This window comes from Mirounga leonina, unplaced genomic scaffold, assembly GCF_011800145.1.
Source record: "Mirounga leonina isolate KUSES-001 unplaced genomic scaffold, KU_Mleo_1.0 Mir_173, whole genome shotgun sequence".
NCBI lineage: Eukaryota > Metazoa > Chordata > Mammalia > Carnivora > Phocidae > Mirounga > Mirounga leonina.
In genome coordinates this window covers 26,923,572-26,948,886 of record NW_023270447.1, presented here as the reverse complement: position 1 = coordinate 26,948,886, position 25,315 = coordinate 26,923,572, and the positions used below count along the sequence as shown (strand labels likewise).

At 34.4% G+C, this 25,315-nt stretch overlaps 1 protein-coding gene across 13 annotated transcripts in view; it reads left to right on the top strand.

The window, feature by feature from the left end:
- The window catches only part of ADGRL2 (adhesion G protein-coupled receptor L2), a 191,988-nt gene that overhangs the window by 18,769 nt on the left and 147,904 nt on the right, over window positions 1–25,315 (top strand). For all 13 annotated transcript variants that reach the window (XM_035018165.1, XM_035018178.1, XM_035018168.1 and 10 more), the window contains exon 2: window positions 17,594–17,766. In XM_035018165.1, coding sequence (XP_034874056.1) covers window positions 17,694–17,766 — 73 coding nt within the window. In that variant the 5' untranslated portion in view covers window positions 17,594–17,693. The remainder of the gene's footprint in view (window positions 1–17,593; window positions 17,767–25,315) is intronic.

Genomic DNA, 25,315 nt, shown 5'->3' with positions numbered 1-25,315 from the left:
TGTTATATTTTTAATTGCTAACTCTCAAGATGGTGTAAGCAATGAACTAGAGCAGGGAAAAAATGAAGGAAATAGAACTTTAGAAGGTGTGGATGACAGTCCAGGTGTGAGGCAATGGTCATAGACAGATGGGAAAACTTTTGTAATGATGGGATGGAATTTGGTAATTGAATGTGGGGTAGAGAGAGAGCTAGAAATCAAACATAGGTTTGAAACATCATTCATTCCTGCCATTAGCTTGCTTGACAGCAAGGAGAAAGAATGAGTCCATTTTCCTGCCCGTACTTTGAGGTGCATGCATTATGCCTAAATAATACCAGCAGTCCAAAAAAAATTGCTTCAAGTTGATAAAGCATATTTTTAATGTATTTGGGAAAATATAATAATTTTGCTTCCTTTACACATGTTCCTAAAAATATTCTTGAGTATATACCTATACATGTTTTAAATGATATTCATGTTTCTTCAAGTGCTGAGTAAAGTAAAAAATTTTATTATGTGGTTTGGAGGCTATAAGTTTAGGTTTTTGGTTTGTTTCCTTGTATTTCATGTGAAGTTTCTTCTAAGGTAATCAAGACTTATAAAAGTCACCTATTAAATTCTGGTTAGAGAGAAATCTTTTATTTTGTGAAAGAATACTTTTGGCTTTGTTGAGGGCCATTTTATTAACATTCTTAACAGCTCTTTCACAAACTAATTTGATATTCTTAGGTTTCCTTAGATACAAGTCTTGTCACTTTTTGGAAAGCTTTAGGAGTTTCTGTGCCCTCAAAGATCTTTTTTGGTAAACATACATATTTATTCTCTTGGTACCTAGAAAATTTCCTGGCTACATCTATTCATTATTAAGAATTATGAAATTATTTCCTCAATAGTTTTTCAATTCTTTAGACCCAGCGATAACTTTTAGGTTATTTATAGCTGGTTAATTATGGGTGACAAGGCTGAACAATGACCACAAGCACCTATCAGCACCTATCAACAGTTATTAACTCAGAGTAGGCTCTCAATATATTTTTGACTAAATAGTTGTCATTTATGGTAAAAAGATCACAGTAAATTGGGCTAGAACCTAACCAGTTTCAGTTTCCTCTCATGGATATAAGAATGAAAATGGTAGTAATACAAGAGTTAGTACTGATTTTTCAGTGGTAATCTGAAAGTATTCTTACTTCCATATAATAGAGAAAAATTGTGTGATTCAGTTATCAGAGTTTAATAGAGCTTCATACATGGAAAGCTCTCAGTAAATGCTTATTATTATCATTATTGTTGTGGATTAAATTTGGCTCACATATTTAAGTTGCTCCTGTTGTTTGGCATCTATTTTCACTCTTTAGTTTTATTTTTTCCTCATTTTTGTTGGGAGATTCTTCCTCCTTTCTTAAGTTCTGCTCAGAGTTTTCTATTTTGGTTGGTGTCTTCATTAGGTGATAAATCAGTGATTGACCTGATTTGCCTTTATCAAAATTGATGTTCTGATACTGAAAACAAGAAATGTTGATGTCTACCCACCCACCTGAAAACATCTGCTTCCACTTTTACTGTGTGATTAAATAAAAAAGATCAATAATTTTCCTCATTTTACTATAATCTGGTATCTGATTGAATTACCATATGGAAAAAATGGAAACAGTAGGATTCTTCTTTGTAGTTCTCCCTGACCTACAATCACAGCTTCAAAATCCCTGCCCCCAAATCATCGCAAAGATTAGGATCCTCCCATGTATTAACAGTTTTAAAAGGAAGACAGTAGAGGCAACTGTCAGAGCTGTGCCCTGGTATGAGGCTGACTTCTTTTTTCTACTGGTTGGTTATCAGCTATGCTGAAGATAGATTTGCAGGTAATCAACATGAAATAAAGGGAAGTTAACTAAATGTGGGTGTTGATACTGTAGTGTGAATTTTGGTTTTTTAGTTGGTAAACCGTAAAAAAGAATAGCAATGTTTAAAAAAATATTTTAATGGTCATGAAATAAAATCTATAAAGAAGAATTGTGACAAAATATTTTAACAAATCCATGTTGTAACCATCTAGGCATTTAGCAAACTATGAAAAAATAGCATTTAATATCTCATATAAGTTTCTAGTAAGGGTAGCCTAAATCTGAGCTTTAGAAACATTTTCTGGTATGTAAGGAGCCATTCCACAATTCCTCAGTGGGTATCACAGGTGGATAATTTTTATCTTTTAACTGTGAAATGATGGTTTTTTTGGAGGGGGGTGGTGGTGGTTGTTTACCTTCCAAAATGTCTTCTTGTGACTAACACTAGATTCCGATTAAAATCTCATTGTGTTCTTGCATTTACAGCAGAAGACTACTATAAATCGCATTATATAAAACTGAATAATAACTATGGTTTGATTTAAAGTATTAATAAATTCTAAATTTGCACATTGTAGCTTCAGGGTTTCAAGATTTTAATTTAGTGAAATGCCAGAACAACTTCTTGTGTTTAGTTTGATGAGTGTTATGTGAGAAGTGCATCTTCCCAAATTAGGACAGACATATATATTATACAATTTGCAGAGTCTAATTATTAAAACCTGTTAAGTTTCATATTTAATATTCAGATATCTTTCTGCAAACAAGCTGCTTAGATTTATTATCAATGCTTGATTCGTATATTAAAGTCTCTTAAATTGCAAATGCAGGTCTGAGGAAGGGTGGAAAGTTAGGCTTTGGAAGTAGCTGTGGTTTTTCAACAGACTCAGCAAAACATAAATACCAAAAAGAAATAATCTACAATGCCGCATGTTATAGGCAATATCAGATACCTTAATTGCAAAGTAAGGCTGAAGTGTAATTCCCATTGTGAAATTTACTGTCTTTTCATTTAGAGGTGTGGTATAAGCCGTCAAATTGGCAGTGAGTTGGAGTGCTAATGTCAGTCTCATAATTTTGGTGGAGAAAAGAGGTGTGGATTTTAATTTTTCCATTCTTTGTTCTGAATTGTGATAAAAGTATGTTGTGCCCATGTGTTGCCCTCTATTTAAAAATTTTTACTTTTAAGAGAACTTTTACCAAAAAAAAAAAAAAAAAAACCCAAAACCCCAAACAAAAACTTTTACTGATGGAAATAGTATTTTCTCCAAATCCCAAATATTGCTGGGCAAATGTATAGATGTGGAAGCCTACCTTGTCAAAAAGTTTTGCAAAAAAAAAAATTTCTTGTATTTTTAGTGTACTTTGAAAATAAATGTCAATTTTTTAAAATATACCCAGTCTTATTTTTATCTAAAAGCAGATGTATCAGGCATTTTTAACATAATTTCATATAGCTTCGTATTTTGTAATACTTAAAAAAGTTTTAAATTATTTAGAATATTTGAAATTACCAATTGTTTTCATAGATTCTATTGAATATTCAAGTATTTAAAGATTTATTTATTTATCTTAGTGAGAAAAAGAGCAGAAGGGGTCGCGGGGGTGGGGGAGGGGCGGAGGGCGAGGGAGAGAGTCTCAAGCAGACTCTGCGCTGAGCATGAACCAGACGCAGGGCAGGGCTCGATCCTAGGACCCTGAGACCATGACCTGAGCCGAAACCAAGAGTTGGATGCTTAACCAAATGCACCCGTAGGCACCCCAGATTTTCAAGTATTTTAAAGAAAAACTTCCACCAAGCGATTATTTGAATTTGGTTTTGGTTAGAGCTGAGCTGTAGGTTTAGTTTCCCCATTAATTGTGACCTTCCTGCTTCATTCACTTTTATAATAAGGAGGCTCAGTTTATTTGGCTTCTATAAGTGATAAAAATGATAAGGTATTTTATGCCAAACAATGGTAAATTAAGCTTTCTGAAAAACATTCATTTTTTTATTTTGTCTTTTAAATAGGCATGCTCAATATTTAATTAAACATTTAATTAAAAAGAGTCTTTTGTAGGAAGAAAAATCCTTGAAAATCCCTATTCTAGGGGATCTTAAATTTGTTTCTACTTTTAAAATACTATGTTTCTTTCACACCTTAGTTTCTGGATTCCATTCAGTTTTCTTTATCCACCATTCATGGTCTTTACTTTGCATCTGTAGTCAGTTTTCTCATTCACAGTTTTCTCCTTTTTTCCCTGTTTTCCTTTCTCTGTCAAAAACATTTGCTATGTGCTATTTGCCACGCATTAGGCAAGGCTGCCTAGCACTGAGATTATAGATGTGAAAGCTGTGGGTTCTGTTTTCAGTCAGCTTACAATAATTTGAGATGATATTTTAGATACTCTGTGATATGGCACGTTGTGCTGTGGACGCAAATGGTAGTGCTCGGGGCGCCTGGGTGGCTCAGTCATTAAGCGTCTGCCTTCGGCTCAGGTCACGATCCCAGGGTCCTGGGATCAAGCCCCGCATCGGGCTCGCTGCTCGGCGGGGAGCCTGCTTCTCCCTCTCCCACTCCCCCTGTTTGTGTTCCCTCTCCTCGCTGGGTCTCTGTCAAATAAATAAAATCTTTAAAAAATAACAACAACAACAACAAAATGGTAGTGCTCTTTTGGCGTGTGGGGTAAGGTTTAGGGGAAGGAGGGAGTTAAATAGTTTAGTGACAGGCCTAAATTGAGTGTTGGAAAAAGTAGTAGTTGGCCAAGGAGAACGTGGCAGAGGGGATTCTAGGCAGAAGGAACATCGTTAAGTATGCCAAGAAAGGTACAGAGGTGAGGGTAAGCTTCCTCTGGCCCAAAAATTGAATCTCGCTAATTTTGAAAGAGGAAGAACAGGAAATGAATGAAGGATGGCTATTCTCAAGCTTGGATGTTAGCTAAAAAAAGGAAATCCGTTAAAAATGGTAATTTCCAGACACGTGTTTAATTTATTGTATATTCACTGTATTAATCACCAGGATATTATGCTACGTATCAGACTCTATTAAAGCAGTGGGCAAAAGCTATGGTCTGTAAGGACCACTTACTCTTCTTAATTACATTAAAGTAAGTAAAGTTATTTGTGCCTTTGTCTCATTTCCTTACCTTTGGCATCCTTGTATTGCTTGCAGTACCAGCCTCAGCGTCTTGAACAAAGTATGTATATTGGAAAATTTTGGGTTTGGTTTGAAGAGACTTATATTGAAGAAAGATAAACTTGGGAAATTTGGACAAAAGAGATTTTAAAAATAGTTTCAAAGCTTAATTGAAGAGGAGTCCTAAGATAACTCAGGGTCACCTACCATAAAAATGATACAGGTGATGACTATAGGAATTTGTGGAAGGAGAGGTTTTTTCACCTTGAGGTGGTCAGATTGTCTTTATGGTTTAGGTGGTTTTTAAACTTATCAAATCTGTATAAATTTCCTTAGGTGGAAAGGAGGGTGATGCTTTGTATATGGGTATCTTGGTAAAAATCAGTTGAAAGGCATACTCAGAATTACTGGGCAAGTAATTTTGGCAGAAGCAGAGCGTTTAAGTATTTTAAATTAGATCTATTTGGATTCTATTCCTAGTTTTGCTTTTTGCCACTTTTTATTAAACTCTGCATTTATTACTCCTTCAGCCCCCGGTTGTAATTTCCCTCTTGTTAAAATAGAGATACTAGATTTGTTGTAATAATTGAATTACAGCAAGATAATATATGTACTTACGGAAAATTTAAAAATCAACAGTTCTGTGATCTGCCTTTGTCAAGTCACAACCGCAGGGGTTTTCTTTGTCGTATGTATGAAGTGATCTCTGGGATTGTTTCCAGTTTTACACATTTTTATGTTGTAGAGTGAAGTTAGGAAGATGAGTCCAGTGGAGATTAGCAAGGTGGATGGAGGGTGAGGAGTCACCTAGGAGGTTTTTGCACAATAAAAAGGTGTTAGGGCCCTGGGAATGAAAACAGTAAGAGGGGATGAAGACGTTTCAGAGAGAGTCAAATCAACTGTGAGTGAATGTGTGCCACCTTACATTGAAGTGCCTTTTATATTTACAGAGCATTGGTTTATTGAAATTTGCCATGAGTAATGATACCGAGGATTTTTGGTTTTAAAAACTATATTAGAGACTGAGCTAATTTCATTTGTGTGTATATATCTGTACATGCACACTCAAATACATTTAGTTAAGTTTGGTTCAAAAAGATCTGTTACTTCACAGAGAATGCAATTTTTTTTTTCTTTTACCATTTCATACTGATTTATTTCTTTGTTGTAAGTCACCAATTGAGGGATATATGTATAATTCATGCTAAATCAGTATATTGGTCTAGAAGGATTTTTAGGAGACTAATAATGGAGTAAAGGCTTCTTTAATACATATGACTATATAAAACATTATTAATGTTAACAGATGTTGCACTTAATCCCCTAGAATGATTGTTTGGTACCAGCAGGAGATTTATTAAGCCTGAATTGTGTGAAATTGTGTGTGCATAAGCTCCTACTTAGATTGTAAAAATGCTATTGAAAATTGTTAAAAAGTTTTAGCTATAATTGGCAGAGAAGTATTAACTGTGCTAAAAGAAGTATGTGTGTATGGTTGGCCCATGCGCCTTAACCTTTTTATCATTTATCTTCTTGTATTAATGTCACTGAATTATTAATTCATGAGCCAGAATGGGAAGGGTGAAGGCACCATTTAACTGTGTGGCAAATTTATCCTTATCGCTAGAGACATGAAAAAAAGTCATTTTGTGTTATCTGTAAAAGGAAAGGACATTTTAAAATTTCATTTACAGTAATCCACTTCACTTCCAGTAAAACACCTAGATTATTACTACCATAATATAATGCGCTTATTAAAAATTTGTAACCTTCTCCACTCTTTTGTCTTATATATAATATTGATAGACAAGTTTAGCTCTCATGTATTTTAATGTGATACCTATTAATTGTAGCTTAGAAATGTTATTCTTATGATATGTTAAAGCATGGCTGTTCAATTTTAAGAAATACTAGATTGCAGGAAATAAAAATATTTACTGCATTAGTAACATTCAAAATACTTGGATTGGGGAGAATCTAGAGACAGGGAATTAGAAAGCTGTAAAAATACTTGTGTTCCAAAAGAATTGTGTGCATTTATCGTGACTTCATAATTTTTTGGAATAAGATTGGTGATTTTGGCCTTGTAGTATTTTTAGCTTTCTAGCGGAAATTCAGCAAATTAGAATTTAGTAGTTTCCTGCTGAACACAATGTGGAACTGGGATATATCCAGTATTTCATACGGGTGAGTAGCAATGGTGACAGAAATTTCAGGAGTATGAAGCCACTTTTACCAACAGCTCTTTGAAACCATCATGCTAATGGTAGAATACCTCAGGGGTCTTGTCCAAACCTCATTACTTTCCAGTCTTCCATTACTTACTGTTTTGATTGGTTTTACATTCTCTCCTGCCAAACAGAGTAGCAAGATAGGTTACTGTGGTAATGTCCTTTATTTTCTTTTCTGGAGTTTCTCCCTAGACACTGCAAGCTGTACCTACGGCTTTGTTATACACACACAGTGAAACGCTAATTTGTTTTGGTCAGTATAATGTTGCTTTGCTTTATTTTTCTCATTCCAGCATGGTTAATTTACCTCTACATTAACATTTAAATTAATTTCTTAAAATAACAGACTAACATTGGTCTGATTATGTTGGCAGACATTGTAGTTATTGGTCAGTTCATTACTTGACTGAGCAGCATTTAGTTATCTTCATCCTGTGCCAGTTCATCTCTAGCTGGGGTTGGCAAATTGTAGCTAGCTGGCTGTTTCTTGTAGTAAAGTTTATTGGCACACAGCCATGCTCATTTATTATTACGCATTGTCTATGGCAGGTTTCATGCTATGATGGCAGAGACTATAGGGTCCTTAAAGCCTAAAATATTTACCACTTGGTCATTTATAGAAAAAGTTTCCTGATACCTGCTCTGTAATATCAGCCTACACAATCCCTTGTTTCTTATCTTTCCAAACATAATGGAATACTATTGATAATTTTTAGTTTACGAGATTTGAAGACTCAGTAGTTATCAGTGGTAGTTATTAAGTACGGCTTTTTGCTTTTCTTTATATATGGCCTAGTAGCAAGGGATATATTTTCCTCAAAGTTTTCTGAATTGGTAAATTTTTAAAAATTGTTTCAATATTACAAAATACATTAGTCTTTTACTAAAGAAGAGAGTCTTAGGGCGCCTGGGTGGCTCAATTGGTTAAGCCTTCTACCTTCTGCTCAGGTCATGCTCTCAGGGTCCTGGGATCGAGCTCCTGGGCCCTGCGCATTGGGCTTCTTGCTCAGTGGGGAGTCTGCTTCTCCCTCTGCCCCCCTCACTTGTGCTCTCTCTCTCTCAAATAAATAAAATCTTTAAAAAAAGGAGAGAGAGTCTTGGCAAGTTAATTCAAGCTTCTAGTCAGTTTTTCTCAGCTTTTTGTAACCTGTATTTTTTATTAAACATTCTTTTATTACCACTTTAATATTATTTGAAATTTTAATAGAGGTCATAAAATTATATTTTAAAGTCGCAAATTCCTTTTCTAAAAACCACATACCTCCCCCATTCCATGATTGAGTAGTTAAGAAGCACTAACACACACAACCTGATTTTAATTTTTTAATGAACTGAAGTTTTTATTTTATTTTATTTTTTGTATTTAACAACCATTCAGAATAACCCAGTCCATTACTATTTCTTTTTAAGATTTTATTTATTTGACAGAGAGAGACAGAGCGAGAGAGGGAACACAAGCAGGGGGAGTGGGAGAGGGAGAAGCAGGCTCTCCGCAGAGCAGGGAGCCCGATGCGGGGCTCAATCCCAGGACCCTGGGATCATGACCTGAGCCGAAGGCAGACGCTTAACGACTGAGCCACCCAGGCGCCCCTCCATTACTATTTCTTAAGAGTTTGTCTGTGATTATTTTTCTTGCCTTCTCATCTAAGTCCTAATGTTTTTTAGAGGAGCCATACCAACTACGCAGAATGTGTCTAACAATGAAGAGTCTTTTCTGTTCTTACACTACAACTTTATTTCTGATGTTGGTATTCAGAAATAATTGATACTTTTTTTTTTTTTACAATGCTGTTGTCTTGAGTTTTGCTTGTAGACACAGATTTATATGGTATGGAACCTAAGGTTTAATGGAAAGCGACCCTGGCTAAGGCACAAGAACTTGCTTTTTCTGGAAGAAGTACCTGATGTCATCCTGCTTTTTTGATCATGTGTAGTTTTCCCATGAAGTCAGAGTGTGGAATATATGAGCTGAATAAGTCAGGTTGTTATTATTATTATGGCTGCCAATGTGATCATATATAAGTAGGTTTCAAAAAATGTTTTTCTGAAATAGGAACTCCTTTAGATAAAATTTTTAGAATGTGAATTATTAGAATAATTGCTGAGACATATTTTGAGAGAAGGGACAAGCCCTTAGTGAAACATATTGCAGTAGCCCCTAAAAATCTTCTTTAAGATTACTTACGGTGGACTCAGGACCATAAATGTATAATTGGAATAATTGGGAAAATAATGGGATAGTAGATTTATTGTCTATTCCTACGCTCATATATAGTTGGTGGACTTGGGGACTACACGTTTGTGAATTGTATCAACCTTCGTAGGTTAAGACAGGATTCCAGAGTGTGCCCTGATCTCAATTTTGGACTCTTTCTATCCAGATGATGTTGGTTGATCTAGGTATACATCTCAAGAAAAATACAGGTCCAGAAATTGCATCTATTCTCTTCTCTCTCATTATTTTGGTATGAAATACATTTATTACCATAGAGTTTTTGGGGAGTACAGCAATTACTACATTTATTACCATAGAGTTTTGGGGGAGTACAGCAATTACTAATTAATGCATCTTTTGGGTCTTAGTCATTTTCTTCTATTTCTAATTCTCCTTAGAAGATTATTAACTTTTTGAAGGTGGCAACCATATCTTAATCTATATTATAATTCCTTTTGAACCTAACACGGGACCAATTAATAATATATAAGGTAAAAATAACTAACAAATAAGTAACATTCCTTCCAGTACGCAATATCAAAAATATCTAGAATGTAATCACTAGATACTCATTGGCCTAAACTGATGTACATGCAATTACAGTGTTAATATTATCTACTTTATTTTAGAAGTGAAAAATTTATTTTAGAAATTTAGATGACACTATATATATTGACATAGCTTCCGAATGAGTTGTATCATTTATTGATTACATAAGGCAATGTGCTATACTTCACAAAATTTTCTTCAGCTTCTTACTGTGTATTCATAGTAATTTTTCATATTTAAGATCATTTGACATAGTTTACTCAGATTACCTAATTATCTCTAAGAAGCCTCTGATGGTGATATTGATGATCTAATATACAACATATCCTGGGTCATTATTATTTCATTTAGTGGTTGTATATATAGACCAAGAGGGAATCTGAATATTGATTCAGGGAATGACTAGTAACAATGATTTATGAACAAAGGATCCAGTGCAGTGAACCAAACATAAGGTTGAATCTGATGAGCAACCTTGGATTTTTTCTTTTCTGTTTGCCTGAACAATGAATGATTAGTCCATAATATTATAGATATTAGTGTGAAAACATTCTTTCCAGGACTGTTAAGATTCATTGTTAATTATAATTGGAGGAAATACTTAAGTTTATTGTTTGACTTGTAAGCAACTTCTCAGGTATTTTGGCTGATAAGATTTATTAGTTTGAATAATTTGTTAATTTAGATAGCACTATCAATGAATGAAATTAAGATAGCTTGACTGGAAATAATAAAAATTAAGTTAACATTTAGCTATCATTACCTAAGGGATGTTAGTTTTACAAATGTAAACATTTTAAAAATCAACTCATTATTCTTTTGGTATTTTGTCATTTTCACAATCCCAAAATGCCTTTGTTTTACTTCCATTTTTTATTCTAAAGGGAAAGATGATAAAACATAAAGTAAGTTTATCTGAACTACTTAATTAGTGGCAATAGTGGTTTTAGAACATGGGTTTATAACCCAGCACTGGTATTTACTTACTGTCCTTGAATAGGTTATGTACTCTCATTTTTTTTTTTTAAAGATTTTATTTATTTATTTGAGACAGAGAGAATGAGAGAGAGAGAGAGCACATGAGAGGGGGGAGGGTCAAAGGGAGAAGCAGGCTCCCTGCCGAGCAGAGAGCCCGATGCGGGACTCGATCCAGGAACTCCAGGATCATGACCTGAGCCGAAGGCAGTCGCTTAACCGACTGAGCCACCCAGGCGCCCCTGTACTCTCATTTTAAGGCAAAATGGAAATAATAATATATATTTCTTCAAGTTGTGAAGATTTCATGAAGTTCCATGAATAAACTATTTAGACCTTACAATGGACGAGGCAATTATAGCTTTTTATTAGGAAGGGTTATTTTTGAGCTGGAATGTAATCTCCCAAGGGTAAGAAGTTTTGTCTCTTTTGTTCCTCAGTACCCACCACATAATAGATGTTCAGTAAATATTTGTTGAATGAATAATGTAGTGACTAGCAGAAAGAATGGCTTTGTAATTAGCCTTGATTAGAATTCAAGCTCTGCTACTTGCTAGCTGAATAACTTCAATCGAGTTATTTTCCCTCTCTGAGGCTCAGATTTCTGACCTTTATAATATTGACCTCATGAAGAATTAGTGATGTATGTCTTCAACAGTGTTTCAGCCATAGTAGGCACTCAGGAAATAATTTTTGGCTATAGTGCCCATAATTTACATTTAACTAAAAGAATTGTATAAGAATTCTAGACTATTAGAAAGTGATGAGGAAATAGAATGTCTTAAAGTTAAAGAGGACACCATTTAAAAATACCTTCCCCTTTCCCCCTAGTGGGGAAAACACTAACTTCTTATATTGTAGGTGGAGTATAATTTAACAATAAATATAAAATATTTTAAACAAACAGATTTACGATTTTTTTTTGGTAGAAAAGTTGAGGAAGCCATCAACTTTTTTATGATATGTAAGGTAGTATTTTGAACTGGGCATGTAACTTTTTTTTTTCTTTTGAGACTTAATTTGCAAGTTTATGTTCAGTCATAAAATGTCCCCTACATTGGTTTGAAAATGACAGCAATTTGTTTTTATTATTTCAACTGGAAGGATTTTAATGAAGAGAATGGCAGACTGCCCTGCACTGTTCCTCCCATGTCCACAGCTACAAGCCTCTTTTGCATGCTCAGCATGGCTGGTAGATGTTATAGCGGATTGCTGGTGTAATTTCCTAGGAGCATTCCTGAACTCTTCTCCTTTCTGCTCTAAGACCTCTCCTAGAAGAATTTATTCCCTCACAGTGCAGAAGTTTCAGTAAAGGGTAAGACCAGTAATGAATGTTAAGGGGACTTTGGCATAAATAGTTTAATTAAAGTACTCTGGACTTGATACCAGTGTCCACAGAAATGAAACGGAGAGAGAGGGTGGCGACTGGTGGTTGGCCATGTGGTTTTAAAATCTCTGTCAGCATTCCCAGCCCCAAACTATCTTTGTGAAAGGAAAAAAAAATAAACTGAAACACAAAAGAATGTTGAATGTCTGGAGCTAAAATAAGCTCACTGATTAGCGATAGCAAGGGTTTACTTAGACAACTTACTGAAAGAAAACTCCCAAGGGTGTCAGTGTTTTCTCCAATGTTAACAAGAAGGGGGAATTCTGGCCTGTTTGGCCCACACATAAGATATTTCTGGAAAGTGAACACCCCGAATAAGATTTAGATTGAAATGAAACTAATTTATTTTTCATTTTCTAAGACTTTGCATGGGGGCCTAATGGGTTAGTATTACCCTTTTTTGTTGTTTTGTTTGTATGGGCAAAATGTAGAAGAGCAGTTCTCTTTTGCTAGTAAGTCCCATTTCATAATTATTATAATTTTATAGTGCAAATAAGATTAGAAAGACTGATTTTGTAGAAATAGCTTCTTTGGCTTTCATTTAGCGCTGACATACATTTAGTGCGTAGAATGAAGCATTAATGTTTCCTTTTACACAGCTTTAGTGTATAATAACAAGGATGGGTGACTTTGGTAGGTCTCATACTTAGATGGTGCTTTTCTTTCCCTGTTCTCATGCTTTTAGTTGTTCTGGGCTTATCATCCAGTGGTCTTAGTACCTCAGAGTCCATAAGTAGAAATCAAAGACAAAGCTTTGGATATGAATCTTTATGTTGGCTTTACTCCTAATAGAATATCAACCTTAGTTAACCAGTTTTAGAAAACTTTATCTTTTCCTCTTATTAATTTGAAGCATGATCTAGTCTACCTCTTTCATTGATACTTACAAACAAACAGGTTTTATTTTTTTCTATTTTTGCTGAACAGGCACATGTTTCCGATTTTATTAAGAAAGGAACCTTGACTTAGCATTAAGAGGAGTTTGATCTGTGCACTGTGCCTTTATAATCACAGTTTTTTCCTCACCAAAGTTCTTGGAAAGAGGTTTTCCAAAAATCTAAGGACAAACTGGTTATTAATATGGAGAATTACTTAATCTTTTCTGTTCATTGAAAGGAAATTTAATGGCTTTTTTTCAGATTTTGTTCTTTGTTTTTGTTTTGCATTATAAGAAGCTTTTGCTGAGCTTCATTTTGCAGGTAAAGAGTTTGGAGGAGTCTGTTAGCTAGCTACATTTATGCCTGTGAGTGTCCTTTGGCTCCACTCTGATTAGGAGCAATGTTTTCCTAAGATTAGTTTCACCATGTTTGATTATTTATTCATTCTGTTTTTAACTGATTGTGGTTTGTTAAGTGTTTCAATTTTCATTGACTTTTTTTTAAATGGAAGGTTGTTCTTAATTTGGATCACAACAATAAAATCTTTTGACTTAGTTTTCAAAATTGTATTTAAAGCTTGAATTTTTGTAAATAATTTTATTTTATGTGAAGATGATTGGATATAGATTGTAGGATGAGAAAAAATAAATTTGATATTCTTTTTACTTATTGCACAGATGGACGTAAGCTTTATTTGCATGAAGAAAACCATGATTTTATTACATTCCAGAACCTGTTTCCATTTGTTAGAAATAATCGTCTAGATTAAGTCTCATAATTGACTGTAATTTTAAAACTGTGTTTCACATTCTCAAACCTTAAAATTGTGTTTCACATTAAAATCCTTAAGAACACACTTACATTTTAGTATAGTTGAAATCAGTTCATGAAATATCTGTCCTTGCCAACGACCACAAAAGAGGTCTTGGTTGCGCGGTTTCCTCCTCGTTTTCCCCTTACTAACAGAGGTTTTCCTATCTTGGCCGCTGTTTCCTACAAAGCAGTCATCAGTCTCTGATTTCTTCCTTCCCTTTCTTCCCACAAACAAGGACTCCTTTCAAATAGCAGATGACTGAAGACAGACTGATCTTGGATCACTTTAAAAAAGTAGAAATGTGTTCAAGAGTTGTGTGCATGTAGGCAGGCAGCCTGTATGCATGTCATTGAAATGAAAATACTCATTACAAGCAGAACTTGGACAGTCAGAATTCTCTGATCAAATCAGGAGCGTTCCAGAGGCTGACTTAATTTTACGTGTACTAATTAATGTGTCATGTCCACACATTAAAATTATTCTGACTGCTTGATTGGATCATTGAACAATATGGAGGATATAAGAAGTTGTTTCTTGATTAGCCTTTCCAATATGACAGGTCATGAAATTATCTGACTTCTCTTTTTTTTTCTCTCTCTCTTTCTATTTTTTTTATCATCTGCATTTTATTTATTTTTTATTTAAATTCAGTCAGCCAATGTATAGTACATCATTAGTTTTTGATATAATGTTCAGTGATTCATTACTTGCATATAACACCCAGTGCTCATCATATCATGTGCCCTCCTTAATACCCATCACTGAGTTACCCCAGCCCTCCACCCACCTCCTTCTGCAACCCTCAGTTTGTTTCCCAGAGTCAAGAGTCTCATATGGTTTGTCTCCCTCTCTGATCTTTTCCCATTCAGTTTTCCCTCCCTTCCCTTAATGTCCTCTGTGCTATTCCCTATGTTCCACATATGAGTGAAACCGTATGATAATTGTCTTTCTCTGATTGACTTATTTCACTTAGCATAATACCCCTCCAGTTCCATCCATGTCGACGCAAATGGTAGATATTCATCCTTTCTGATGGCTGAGTAATATTATTAGATGTTCCACGGCAGCATGTATGGACCATGCTGGTTCCATGGTTCCATGTACCCTAGAGTGAATCTTTGCTTACTTCCCTATCATTTCCTTAGGCTAGATTTCTAGAGGTAGCTCAAGGAAGACACACATATTTAAACCTCTTATTACATATCAACAGATTGTTTTCCAGGAAGATTCAACCTGTTTAGCTCTTGCTCTGAGCGAAGGATAATTTCCTTTTTACCTTTGCTGATGGAACTCTCCAACTCTGGCCAGAGTTCCATATTATCTTGAGAAAATATTTGCCAATTTGATGAGTTAATAAAAGATATTTTGATTAGCATTTGTTTGATTAGTAGTGGGATTATTTTTTAATGTATTTATTCTTACTCTTTTGTGAATGCTTTATATAAAATAGCTTGCAGTTTTAAGGCAGGTACTTTGCCACTGCAGTTGTAAACTGCAGGTTTATTTGGGTTTTGTCTTTTGAACAGTCTTTGGGAGTTCAGTGTGAAAAAAGAATAGAAGCCAATTCTACAAGGTTGTGTGCCATGTTTCCCCATCAGATTAATTTTTGATATATCATTCTTTTTATATTTTTGGCATTCATTAGAGGAAGTTTGTTCTTTCCTTTGTTTTTGTCGTATTTCTTTAGGCATATCATCTGAAGTGTTCTTAGAACTGGGTCGTACCATTTCTGACCCCCTTTATCATGATACCTAAATGTCTTCAGTAGTTTCAAAGAGAGCTAAAAAAATTGGGTGTTCTGGGTCATGGAGGGATGTATAGAGAAGCAGTTTTATCCTGAAACTATAGGCTTGATAAAACAAACTGCTTATTATGGAAATATCTTGCTAGTTTCATCTGTGATTTTGTGGATCTTTATATTTAAACACTAGATAATAGCTTCAGATTAATTTTTTTACATTCTTTTTGGTGTGGTTGTCAGTGAAACAAGACAGTGACTTTGTAGGGTGATAAGTGTTCCAAACTATTTAGAATCTGACTGCTTTTCCACTGAAGTTAAAGCATCGTGAACTGATAATAGAATATAGTGAACTGATAATAGAATATAGTAAACTGCTAATAGAATCATATATGATACATGAAGCATGCAGCAAATGCAGAGTAGCTTAGATAATGTGAAAGAGAGAACTTCAGAGTTATCTAGGAAAAGTTTTCTAAATTTTCTTTATGCTTTCATGACAGCATCTAAATTATATAAGAGTTCCTTCTTTATAGGTACAACTTCAGAATGAGGGATATTCCCCCCCACACCCCCACTTTAAGAACTCTTTACCTGCAGCAGTTTAAGGGTAGATTGAGAGAACTTGGTAAGAGTATTATTTAGAAGAAAATTACAGGAAGTTAATATGAAGAAACTGTTAAGATATCCCTTTAAAGGAAAATTTTGTAGTTTTTCTACCCTCAAGGCTAGACCAGGAGGCTGGATGTATTTGAGAACTGTCTGTATTTTCTGTGTATTGTAAGGCTAGTATTTACTCCGATTCCTCATGTTAACCTAGGAAGTGAAACACTTCAGTAGAACCTAGCAAATAACCTGGTCTTATGTCCTAGGAACTGAGAAATTCTGATTAAGTCATGCTCCTGAAGTTTTTGTATCCTCTCCAGTTGAAGAACCGGATTCTTAAGGGCTAGTCAGAATTAAAGTTGGTTTCAGGTTTTATATTCTTTACCCATCTCCCAGTTTTTAGAAAAATAGTGTTACAACCTTGGAGATATAATCATCATGGTCTTGGGGTTTTTATTTGGGTCTAGTGGATGGACCAACCTGCTCAAGAATATAGGTTTAATCTTACTAAGTTATACTTTGCTGTAAAAAAAAAAAAAACCAATATGTGAAAATCTAAAACTTTAAAATGAAATAGTTAAGAGACCCTTTATTAAACTGCTCCCTCTATGAATAACTATAGCAATTTGATATGTAGTGTTTAGGAATGTGGTGTTTTTGGAATGCCATTATTATATAAATGTACATTATTATATTAAAGTAAACCCATGTGTTAAAAATTGTACATCCTTGTATAGAAAAATAAACTGCTTAATTATATCTCTAACCTGTCTTGCAAGATAACAGGATAAAATAGTAGATAATATTGCTTTTACCATCACTAGAAACAAACAAAAAAAGTATATGTATTTATAGAATTTTTTAGAGGCAATATATACTAAAGCTATTTATTTGATAAAAAGACTGATATGTGGCATAGAGAGACAGATGTATTGTTCTAGGATGACTTCCTAAGCTTTTCAAAGAAAAAAATCATTAGGGATTTATATAGCTGTTCTACAAATTCATATGTATGGTTATCTATAAATGTTTTTTGAGCTTTGATCGTTTTCTTTATATTCTTTTAAGGCTCAGATATTCAGTATGTAGGAGCAGCTCCCATATTGGATATAGAATCAAAATATATACCATTTATTTTTTTTTATATTTAGGAGATAGAGGGAGGTAGGGAGGGAGAGAGACACTTGTTATTATTTTTGCATTTTTTTGTGACATAACAGAACCATAAGAGTAAATGATGGATTTGTTTGTTTTTCAGATATGAGGATCAATGATGCAGACTGCTGGGTTCGATGAAGCTGGGCATTTATAACTAGATTCATTAAGGAATACAAAGAAAATATTTAAAGGAATCAATAATGGTGTCTTCTGGTTGCAGAATGCGAAGTCTGTGGTTTGTCATTATAATCAGCTTCTTACCGAATACAGAAGGTAAGATGCAATTTAAATTTTATTTTTCAAGTCTGGGTGAACTTAGTTTAAACTATGCAATCTTCTCTATGTAGAAGTGGCTAGAATGAGTTTTATTTTAAAAAGTAGCTCTTAAAAAGATTTCCCGAATGTCAAATTCTTTTTTTGGTGGTTGAATTTATTTTCATTACAACACAGCTATAGTATGGAAGAAAGTGCTAGAAGTCTGAATTTATTTTTCACATAAATTTGTAAAATATTATTGTTAATAATCCTGAGAGAAGTAAATGAAATCTTTGCTTTGGTATATATTTTACACTTATCGACTAAATTTATTCCAGTAAAATTGAAAGTATTTCATGTCAATTTTTTTACTTCATCTTTAGTTTGTTTGCTTAAGTGGAGTCATAGTTTGGTTCTAAAACTCCTAAATAAAGTTTTTTCATATCTTCTGGAAATGTTGGGGGGTTTTTTGTTGTTTTTTTTTTTTTTTGGTAGTGCTTCCTTTTGAATGTTATTTATCTCTTTTGGAAGATGGACCTTTTAAAGAAGTAAATACACTTTTGAGGCTTAATGAAATAATCGGAACCATCATTTACTAATTATTGTATGGATTTCTTGATATCTGTTATTTCTTTAATCTTACGTATTATTTCCGTGTGAAAATAACACCCTTTCAAGTGCTTTTTATAGAGCAGGTCAGAAGTTAATATGGAGCTAAGATATGTTAATTTTATAGCTACTTGATAATGGTAGTTATGTATTCAGCGTGAAACTATATTAATCTTGTAAAATCTGTGAAGAATACAAAAATCTCTGAGAAATGCATGGATTTTATTTGTCCCAATTAAATATTCTTGAAGAAAATATTTTAGAATTTTTAAATTGGTTTTATATGTATTTTTAAGTGATCCCATTTAAACCTATTAATAAAATGATAGGTGGAGGGGAAAGGCAGCTGTCAACTAATAGAAGTTTATTATTCCAGCATCTTTGTAATAAGCTTCAGTGTTAACATTTTAATTTTACTGAATTTTATTTGAATTGCTATTCCAAAATCATATTTCATCATTTTCTTCTTGCCTCCCCAGCCCCCTACTTTCAATATATTGACATAACGTGATAATATAATTCAAACAAATGACAAATTTAGAAATATTTTAAAATAAGAAATTCTGTATTCAGAAAGTAAATAATGTTCACTTGGATTTAATTCAAGCTTGAAATTACAAATGGGTTAATATTCTATTTTTAGAAGATACTGCTCTTTGCATCAGAATTGAGAGATACATTAAATCTAACAGTAAAATGTAATATGTCTGAATGAATAGTACCATAATGATAAACAACAAGCAGAAACTGATTTAAGAATATGAATCTCTGGCTTGGATTGTTATGAAAATCTTGTGTATAGTCCATAATTTTGAATCTGTTTTTTTTTTTAGGGGGGGGAAACTAACTGAATTCCTGCTGTTATGTTTGAATGTTTTTATACATTTAAAAAAGATTCCAGGTGTGGACCAATGGCTCATTAGTCCACATAATGAAAAAATTTCCAATCAAGATAGAGACTACTTTGCTGGCACAGTAACTTAACTCAGCGGGGGGGCTAGCAAACAGAGACTTTTTCATGAGATACTGCAGTTTTATTTCTAGTGTCACCTATCAGGTCAGGATTCATATCTGCCCTTAAGAGAAATTTCATTTCTGGCGCATCAGGCCAGGGGGTGTTGCTTTTGAAGCAGTTCCCTCCTACGGGTAAAAAGAACCTAGGAGGAATCACATTGCTCTCTGTGAGAGTAGTCACAGTTCATGCAAACTGTTAGAATACTGATCCAGCTCACATGGTTTTGTCTTAGAAAAGTTTTACAAGACATGATAGTCCTTTATTGCCAGAAAGCATATAATGTTCTGTGAACACCTGTAGAGAAAACCAATCAAAGTTAGGTATGAGAACACAGGAAAGGAGTTATGAATTCAACCATTCAGCCGTTAAGTTTCTTCAGAGCTCCTACATGGTGATTACCTTTTCAAATCTTAGAGAGATGAGCACTTTTTGTATTAGTGTCTGGATTCTTATAGGTATAATTTAGATAAAGTTTCCTAGGTAGGTTCTTCCTTTCTCATTTATTGAGCGATGAAATTGAGCTAGGTGCTTAGGATTCTGAAATGCATAAGGCACAGTTCCTGTTCTTGAGGAGCTCATGGTCTTGTGCAGGGTCAGAAACCTCAGGTACCTACTGGGGCCAAGCAGGCCAAGTAACTAGTGCAGCAGGCCAGTGAAGGTCTGCAGTAGGCAGGGAAAGGCTTGCCAGAGGACCCATGATTGCCACACCAGCATTTAGCCTCATTTTGCCAGCCTTCTCACATTTCAGTAGAAATCAAATGTGGATTTTAAGTAATAGTAGCTAATTAAGATCAAAACAAAACGGAACAAGCCTGCGTATTATATTCAGTGATTGACTTCCCTTTTTCAGAGCTTTTATTTTTCCTCCTCTTTACATTAGTGTTTCACTTTAGTATATTATTATAAAGGCCAAACATAATTTTGGATTTATTTTATATCTATACACATGAGAGGTAAATTTCCACATTTGCAAGGACTTACTTGTTTTATGCTCAGAGGAACGTTATAAATATGTCATGTTTTGTGTACACAGTAAAGACCAAACTACTGAACATTTTTTTAAGTTTTTACCACAGTAAAATCTAATTATATAAAGGTTTAATTGTTAGAATTAGCTTCTTTCCCTTTATCTCTAACTCTGTCAACTCGTATTGAACAATCAAATCTCACCCCTTAAATTTACTTGTTTTTGCAAAATAAGAACAATGTTTTATTTATTCTTAGAGTCTCATTTCCCCTGTGTATTTTTAAAAATTGCTTTTGGAATTTCCAAATAAAAAATGATTATGGAAGATCAGACTTTCAAAATATTTTGTAAGTTTTTCTTAGAATTGATTTTACTCCTACAGAACTAATCTCAAACCCTTCCAAAATCAGTTTTGTTGAGAAACTGGTGTGCTTTGATTCTTTTGGCCAGTTTTTATAAGCAGAGTAACCACTGTGGCATCATGTTATCAGTAAGTAGGAAAGTAAATTGAGTTTTTGTGTCCTAGAGAATTAAATTATGCTATATAATGGAGCCCTGGCAAGCATAAGTCAGACATGTGAAGGCTTGCTCAAGTGACAAGTTACAAATAATAGCAGTTCTTCAACAAAGTCGGTTTTAGAATGGGTTTCAGGTTGAATTCTTTATGCAGTGAGTATTTAATTAGATTTCAATAGTCAAAATTTTAGTTAATTAGTGCAAATTATGTTGTTGTTTATCCTTATTTTTTAAAAAATGTTATACCCGTATAAATGCCAGCTATGCAAGATACAACTTTACCTATCAATTTTACATACATCAAGAAATTTTAAGAATACCGCTGTATGGGTGCCTGGATGGCTTGGTTGGTTAAGCGACTGCCTTCGGCTCAGGTCATGATCCTGGAGTCCCAGGATCGAGTCCCGCATCGGGCTCCCTGCTCGGCAGGGAGTCTGCTTCTCCCTCTGACCCTCCCCCCTCTCATGTGCTCTCTCTCTCTCATTCTCTCTCTCTCTCAAATAAATAAATAAAATCTTAAAAAAAAAAAATACCGCTGTAGAAATAGGGTCTTGCCAGTTTTAAATGTACTTTTAAATTCTCTAAGCATATTTTACAATGACTTTTGTATTAATGATATCTTACTAAAAAATGATGTTTGGCTATAGGGTCTTTTTGCTAATTGAGTGGCAGAAAAAAGTAGATCTAGGGGTTAAATATGAATTAAAAAAACTGTTTTAGGCATATAAATATTTCCTTCAGACTGGTCCATAATTTGGAAGGAGTAGTAGCTTTTCATCCAAGGTTAAACTTAAGAAGGATTAAAGTAATTCAGACCTGTATTCATTCTTTCTTTTATTTACATACACATATAAGAAAATGTATAAAATTTATATTCATAAACACACTATGTCAGCATCACAAGGGCAACAGTTGTTTTTGTTTCTTCAGTTCATCAGTGTGTCTAAGTGCCTAGAACAATGCCTGGCTTATAATAAGTACTCATTTTATATCCATCACATAAGTAACCGAAATCTTTGAGAGGATAATGAACAGTTGTAATAACAGGGTGGTAGAGGTGAGATGTAGAGAATATCTTATGATATTCAGAGAAGCATTGGGATGAAGGGTAGGGGGTGGGTGGATGTATGTCAGGAAAGGCTTCCAGCTGAAATGATCATGATGCTTGAGCTGACTCAGTATGAGTTGAATAAACTATGAAAGGCAGTGGTGAGCATGGTGGTGGAGATAAAAAAATCAATGGAGAACAGCATGGTGTGAAATAAAGTACTGTAGTGGTTCTTAAGAGCACCAGAATTACCTAGAAGTCTGGGATGGGGCCTGAGCGTTGCATTTCTGACAGATTTGGGGGATGATGTGGATGTCCCTCAGCATCACACTTAACCATTGTAGTATTGTATATGAGGGGGTGGTTGAGGTGAGGTGTAGAGATGAGTGGATATGGATATAAAGTAACTTTTTTGAAAGTGTTCTTGAAAAGAAATTACGATTTAATTCACTGTGATCCAGGAATAGTAACCAGTTGATTACTAGGAGTTACTATCTATATCTTTTCATATGGCTTTTTATTCCTCTGATCAGGCTTCTTGGTCATAATTTTAGGCTCTAAAAAGGGATTTTTTCCCCCCTCTTTCTCGACAGTGTACTGAGAAGAAAAAAAAAATGGAAAACGTGGCTCCAGATTATAAAAAACAGGACATATTTTCTGTAAAGAGTAAATGTTACATTTTCAGAGCTCCTAAACCCTTGCTTCAGTTTGTCTCTTCATTGTGATAACCTTGTTCTTTTTCTTGTTGGGAATAACTACATGGCCGTTGCTATGAAAATGCTGAATTGACTTACTGTAGGGACTTGAGATTTCCCAGTCTTGCAAAATTGACTACTTTTGTTCATTTCAGTATATTTTTGATTAGTTGAAAGCTAGGAAGTAAATTTTTAGCAAGGTTTGTGGAGATTTGGCCATATGACTCCTATTAAACTTAATGGGAGTCACAACTCCCATTAAATTAATAGGAATCGTACAGCATATCTGTGTTGGCTGCATAGCAAATGTAACCTTACTTTTTAAATTCACAAATTATGTAAATTAACATTGGTTTAAAACAACGCATTTTTTTAAATAATGATTTTATTTATACATTTAGTGCAGATCAGTGTGATTTGACTCCTTGAGAAAGTACCCAACTATATTGCTCTTAGGATACTTTATTGTATTATATGAGTGTAATGTAATTTGATTGCAGTGGCTTTCCTCTGCATAGGTAGTGATGTAATTCAGTTTTAAAAATATAAATATTAATGCCATTTACAAATTATATAATGTTGCGTCTTGTAAAAACCAAATGTGTTACCGTGTTACTATCAGGATTTAAGAATAAGGTTTATTTGTTCAGAATATGACTCAAAATTGAAAAAAAGAAGACTAAACTTAACTAGGAGACACTAGCATCTTTTAAAAAGTCAGTTTATTATTATTATTTTTTTAAAGATTTTATTTATTTATTTGACAGAGAGACAGCGAGAGACGGAACACAAGCAGGGGGAGTGGGAGAGGGAGAAACAGGCTTCCCGCGGAGCAGGGAGCCCGATGCGCGGCTCGATCCCAGGACCCTGGGATCATGACCTGAGCCGAAGGCATAAACTTAACCACTGAGCCACCCAGGCGCCCCTAAAAAGTTAGTTTAGAATATACATTTGTCATCTCATGTACCAATATTCAGTGTCAAAATATGCCATATTTCATATATTGAAGATTAAATTCCAGTGCTTGATTTCCCACTTTCTTCCCACTTTTCTTCCCACTCTCACCTTATTCCATGCTCTTTTGTTCTTTTCCAGTGTTAGAAAAGGTTTATTCACAGTCTATGTTGATTCACAGGTAGGTCTGTTGCTGGTGGAAAAGTGTTATAAATCAGTGTGTCACACAGAACAGCCACCCAGCGGACCTCAATAACATTGTACTGCTTGGCTGTTCAGTTTTTACAAGCCTCCGTTTTCTGACAGAAAAGCCTGCGTCACATGCTAAATAAATAAATCTGTTGTTATGAAATAATACTTTGCTAAAAGTAAAGAGGTTATGAACTTGTCCATATAAGAGTAAATATTTGAAGTATTGATTTTACATCCATATTAGGGATTTATCACAGTTGTTACATTTTTTGAAAGAACAGTTTTATTAAAGGTAGCTTAATTAAAAGCATAGGAAGCATGTAAATCATCTTAATTTTGCCAAACAGTAATTGTGTTCATTACTCCTTACTGAGTAATTTCAGTTTTGATGAATCTTTTGCTTCATTTTTTGAATTAATACACCTTTTCACTTTTTTATATGTTATATACTTAGGTTGTGGTATTAGAGAATATGATATTACAAATGATTGAGCACTTCTGAGTATTAATGTAGAACTGATATGTCTCCAAGAACCGATCTATCTGCCACATTACTAAGGGAGTGTTTTCCTGAAACATATGCTTGGTACCCTATGGTACTCTTTATTTTCTTTTCACCTCCTGCATGACAGAGAATGACATATGACAGCCATGCAGTCTACATGTATTAGACATCAATGTGGATTAGTGAATATCTCATGACATCTTTCAACCCTATTCTTGAACTCCTTTTGTCAACTTGACAGAAGTGATTCCAGGAGAATACCTAGTGCCGGCCCTGGGATCTCTTGGCTAAAATGTAAGGCTGAGAAGGGAATTCCGTATCAGAGCTTCAGGAAGCACAAACAACATTTATAATCCTCCTTATCAGCATGGGACTCTACTGGGTTTGACTTTTATGTCTGCCATTATTCTTGTTCGGAGGGCTTTTTTTTTTTTTTTTTTCCCATAGAAGTACTTTTCCCCCCTTCTGATTTTGAATGTAGTTACCTTCTCATGAGAAAAGATAAAAAATTAGGAAGTTGAAATAAGCATTTAAAACTGTTCATAATTGTAGGACCTTGATATAACCACCGCACATTTCTTTTTCTTTTCCCAACATACCTGATTTTTTTTTTAAAGATCTTATTTATTTATTTGAGGGAAAGCACGAGAGGGAGAGAGAGAGAGAGAGAGAGAGAGAGAGAGAGAGAGAATGAGCTGGGGGAGGGGCAGAGGGAGAGGGAGAAGCAGGCTCCCGGTTGAGCAGGGAGTCCGATGTGGGGATTGATCCGAGAACCCTGGGATCATGATCTCAGCCCAAGGCAGATGGCTTAATCAATTGAGCCACCCAGGTGCCTTACCAACATGCTTGATATTATGGATAAAACAAAATTATGATGTGTGAAACAAAATTAGGTTCTTCATTTCCATATACTTTTATATTCTGATTTTTCATTTATATTATCATAACTTGTATTACCATGTCATTATATATTTAGATAATGGATTTTAACACCTGCATGGTAATTTATCCTTTATATGTCAAAAATGATATAATCTCCTGTCTGTACTCTTTGGCCATTTGAACT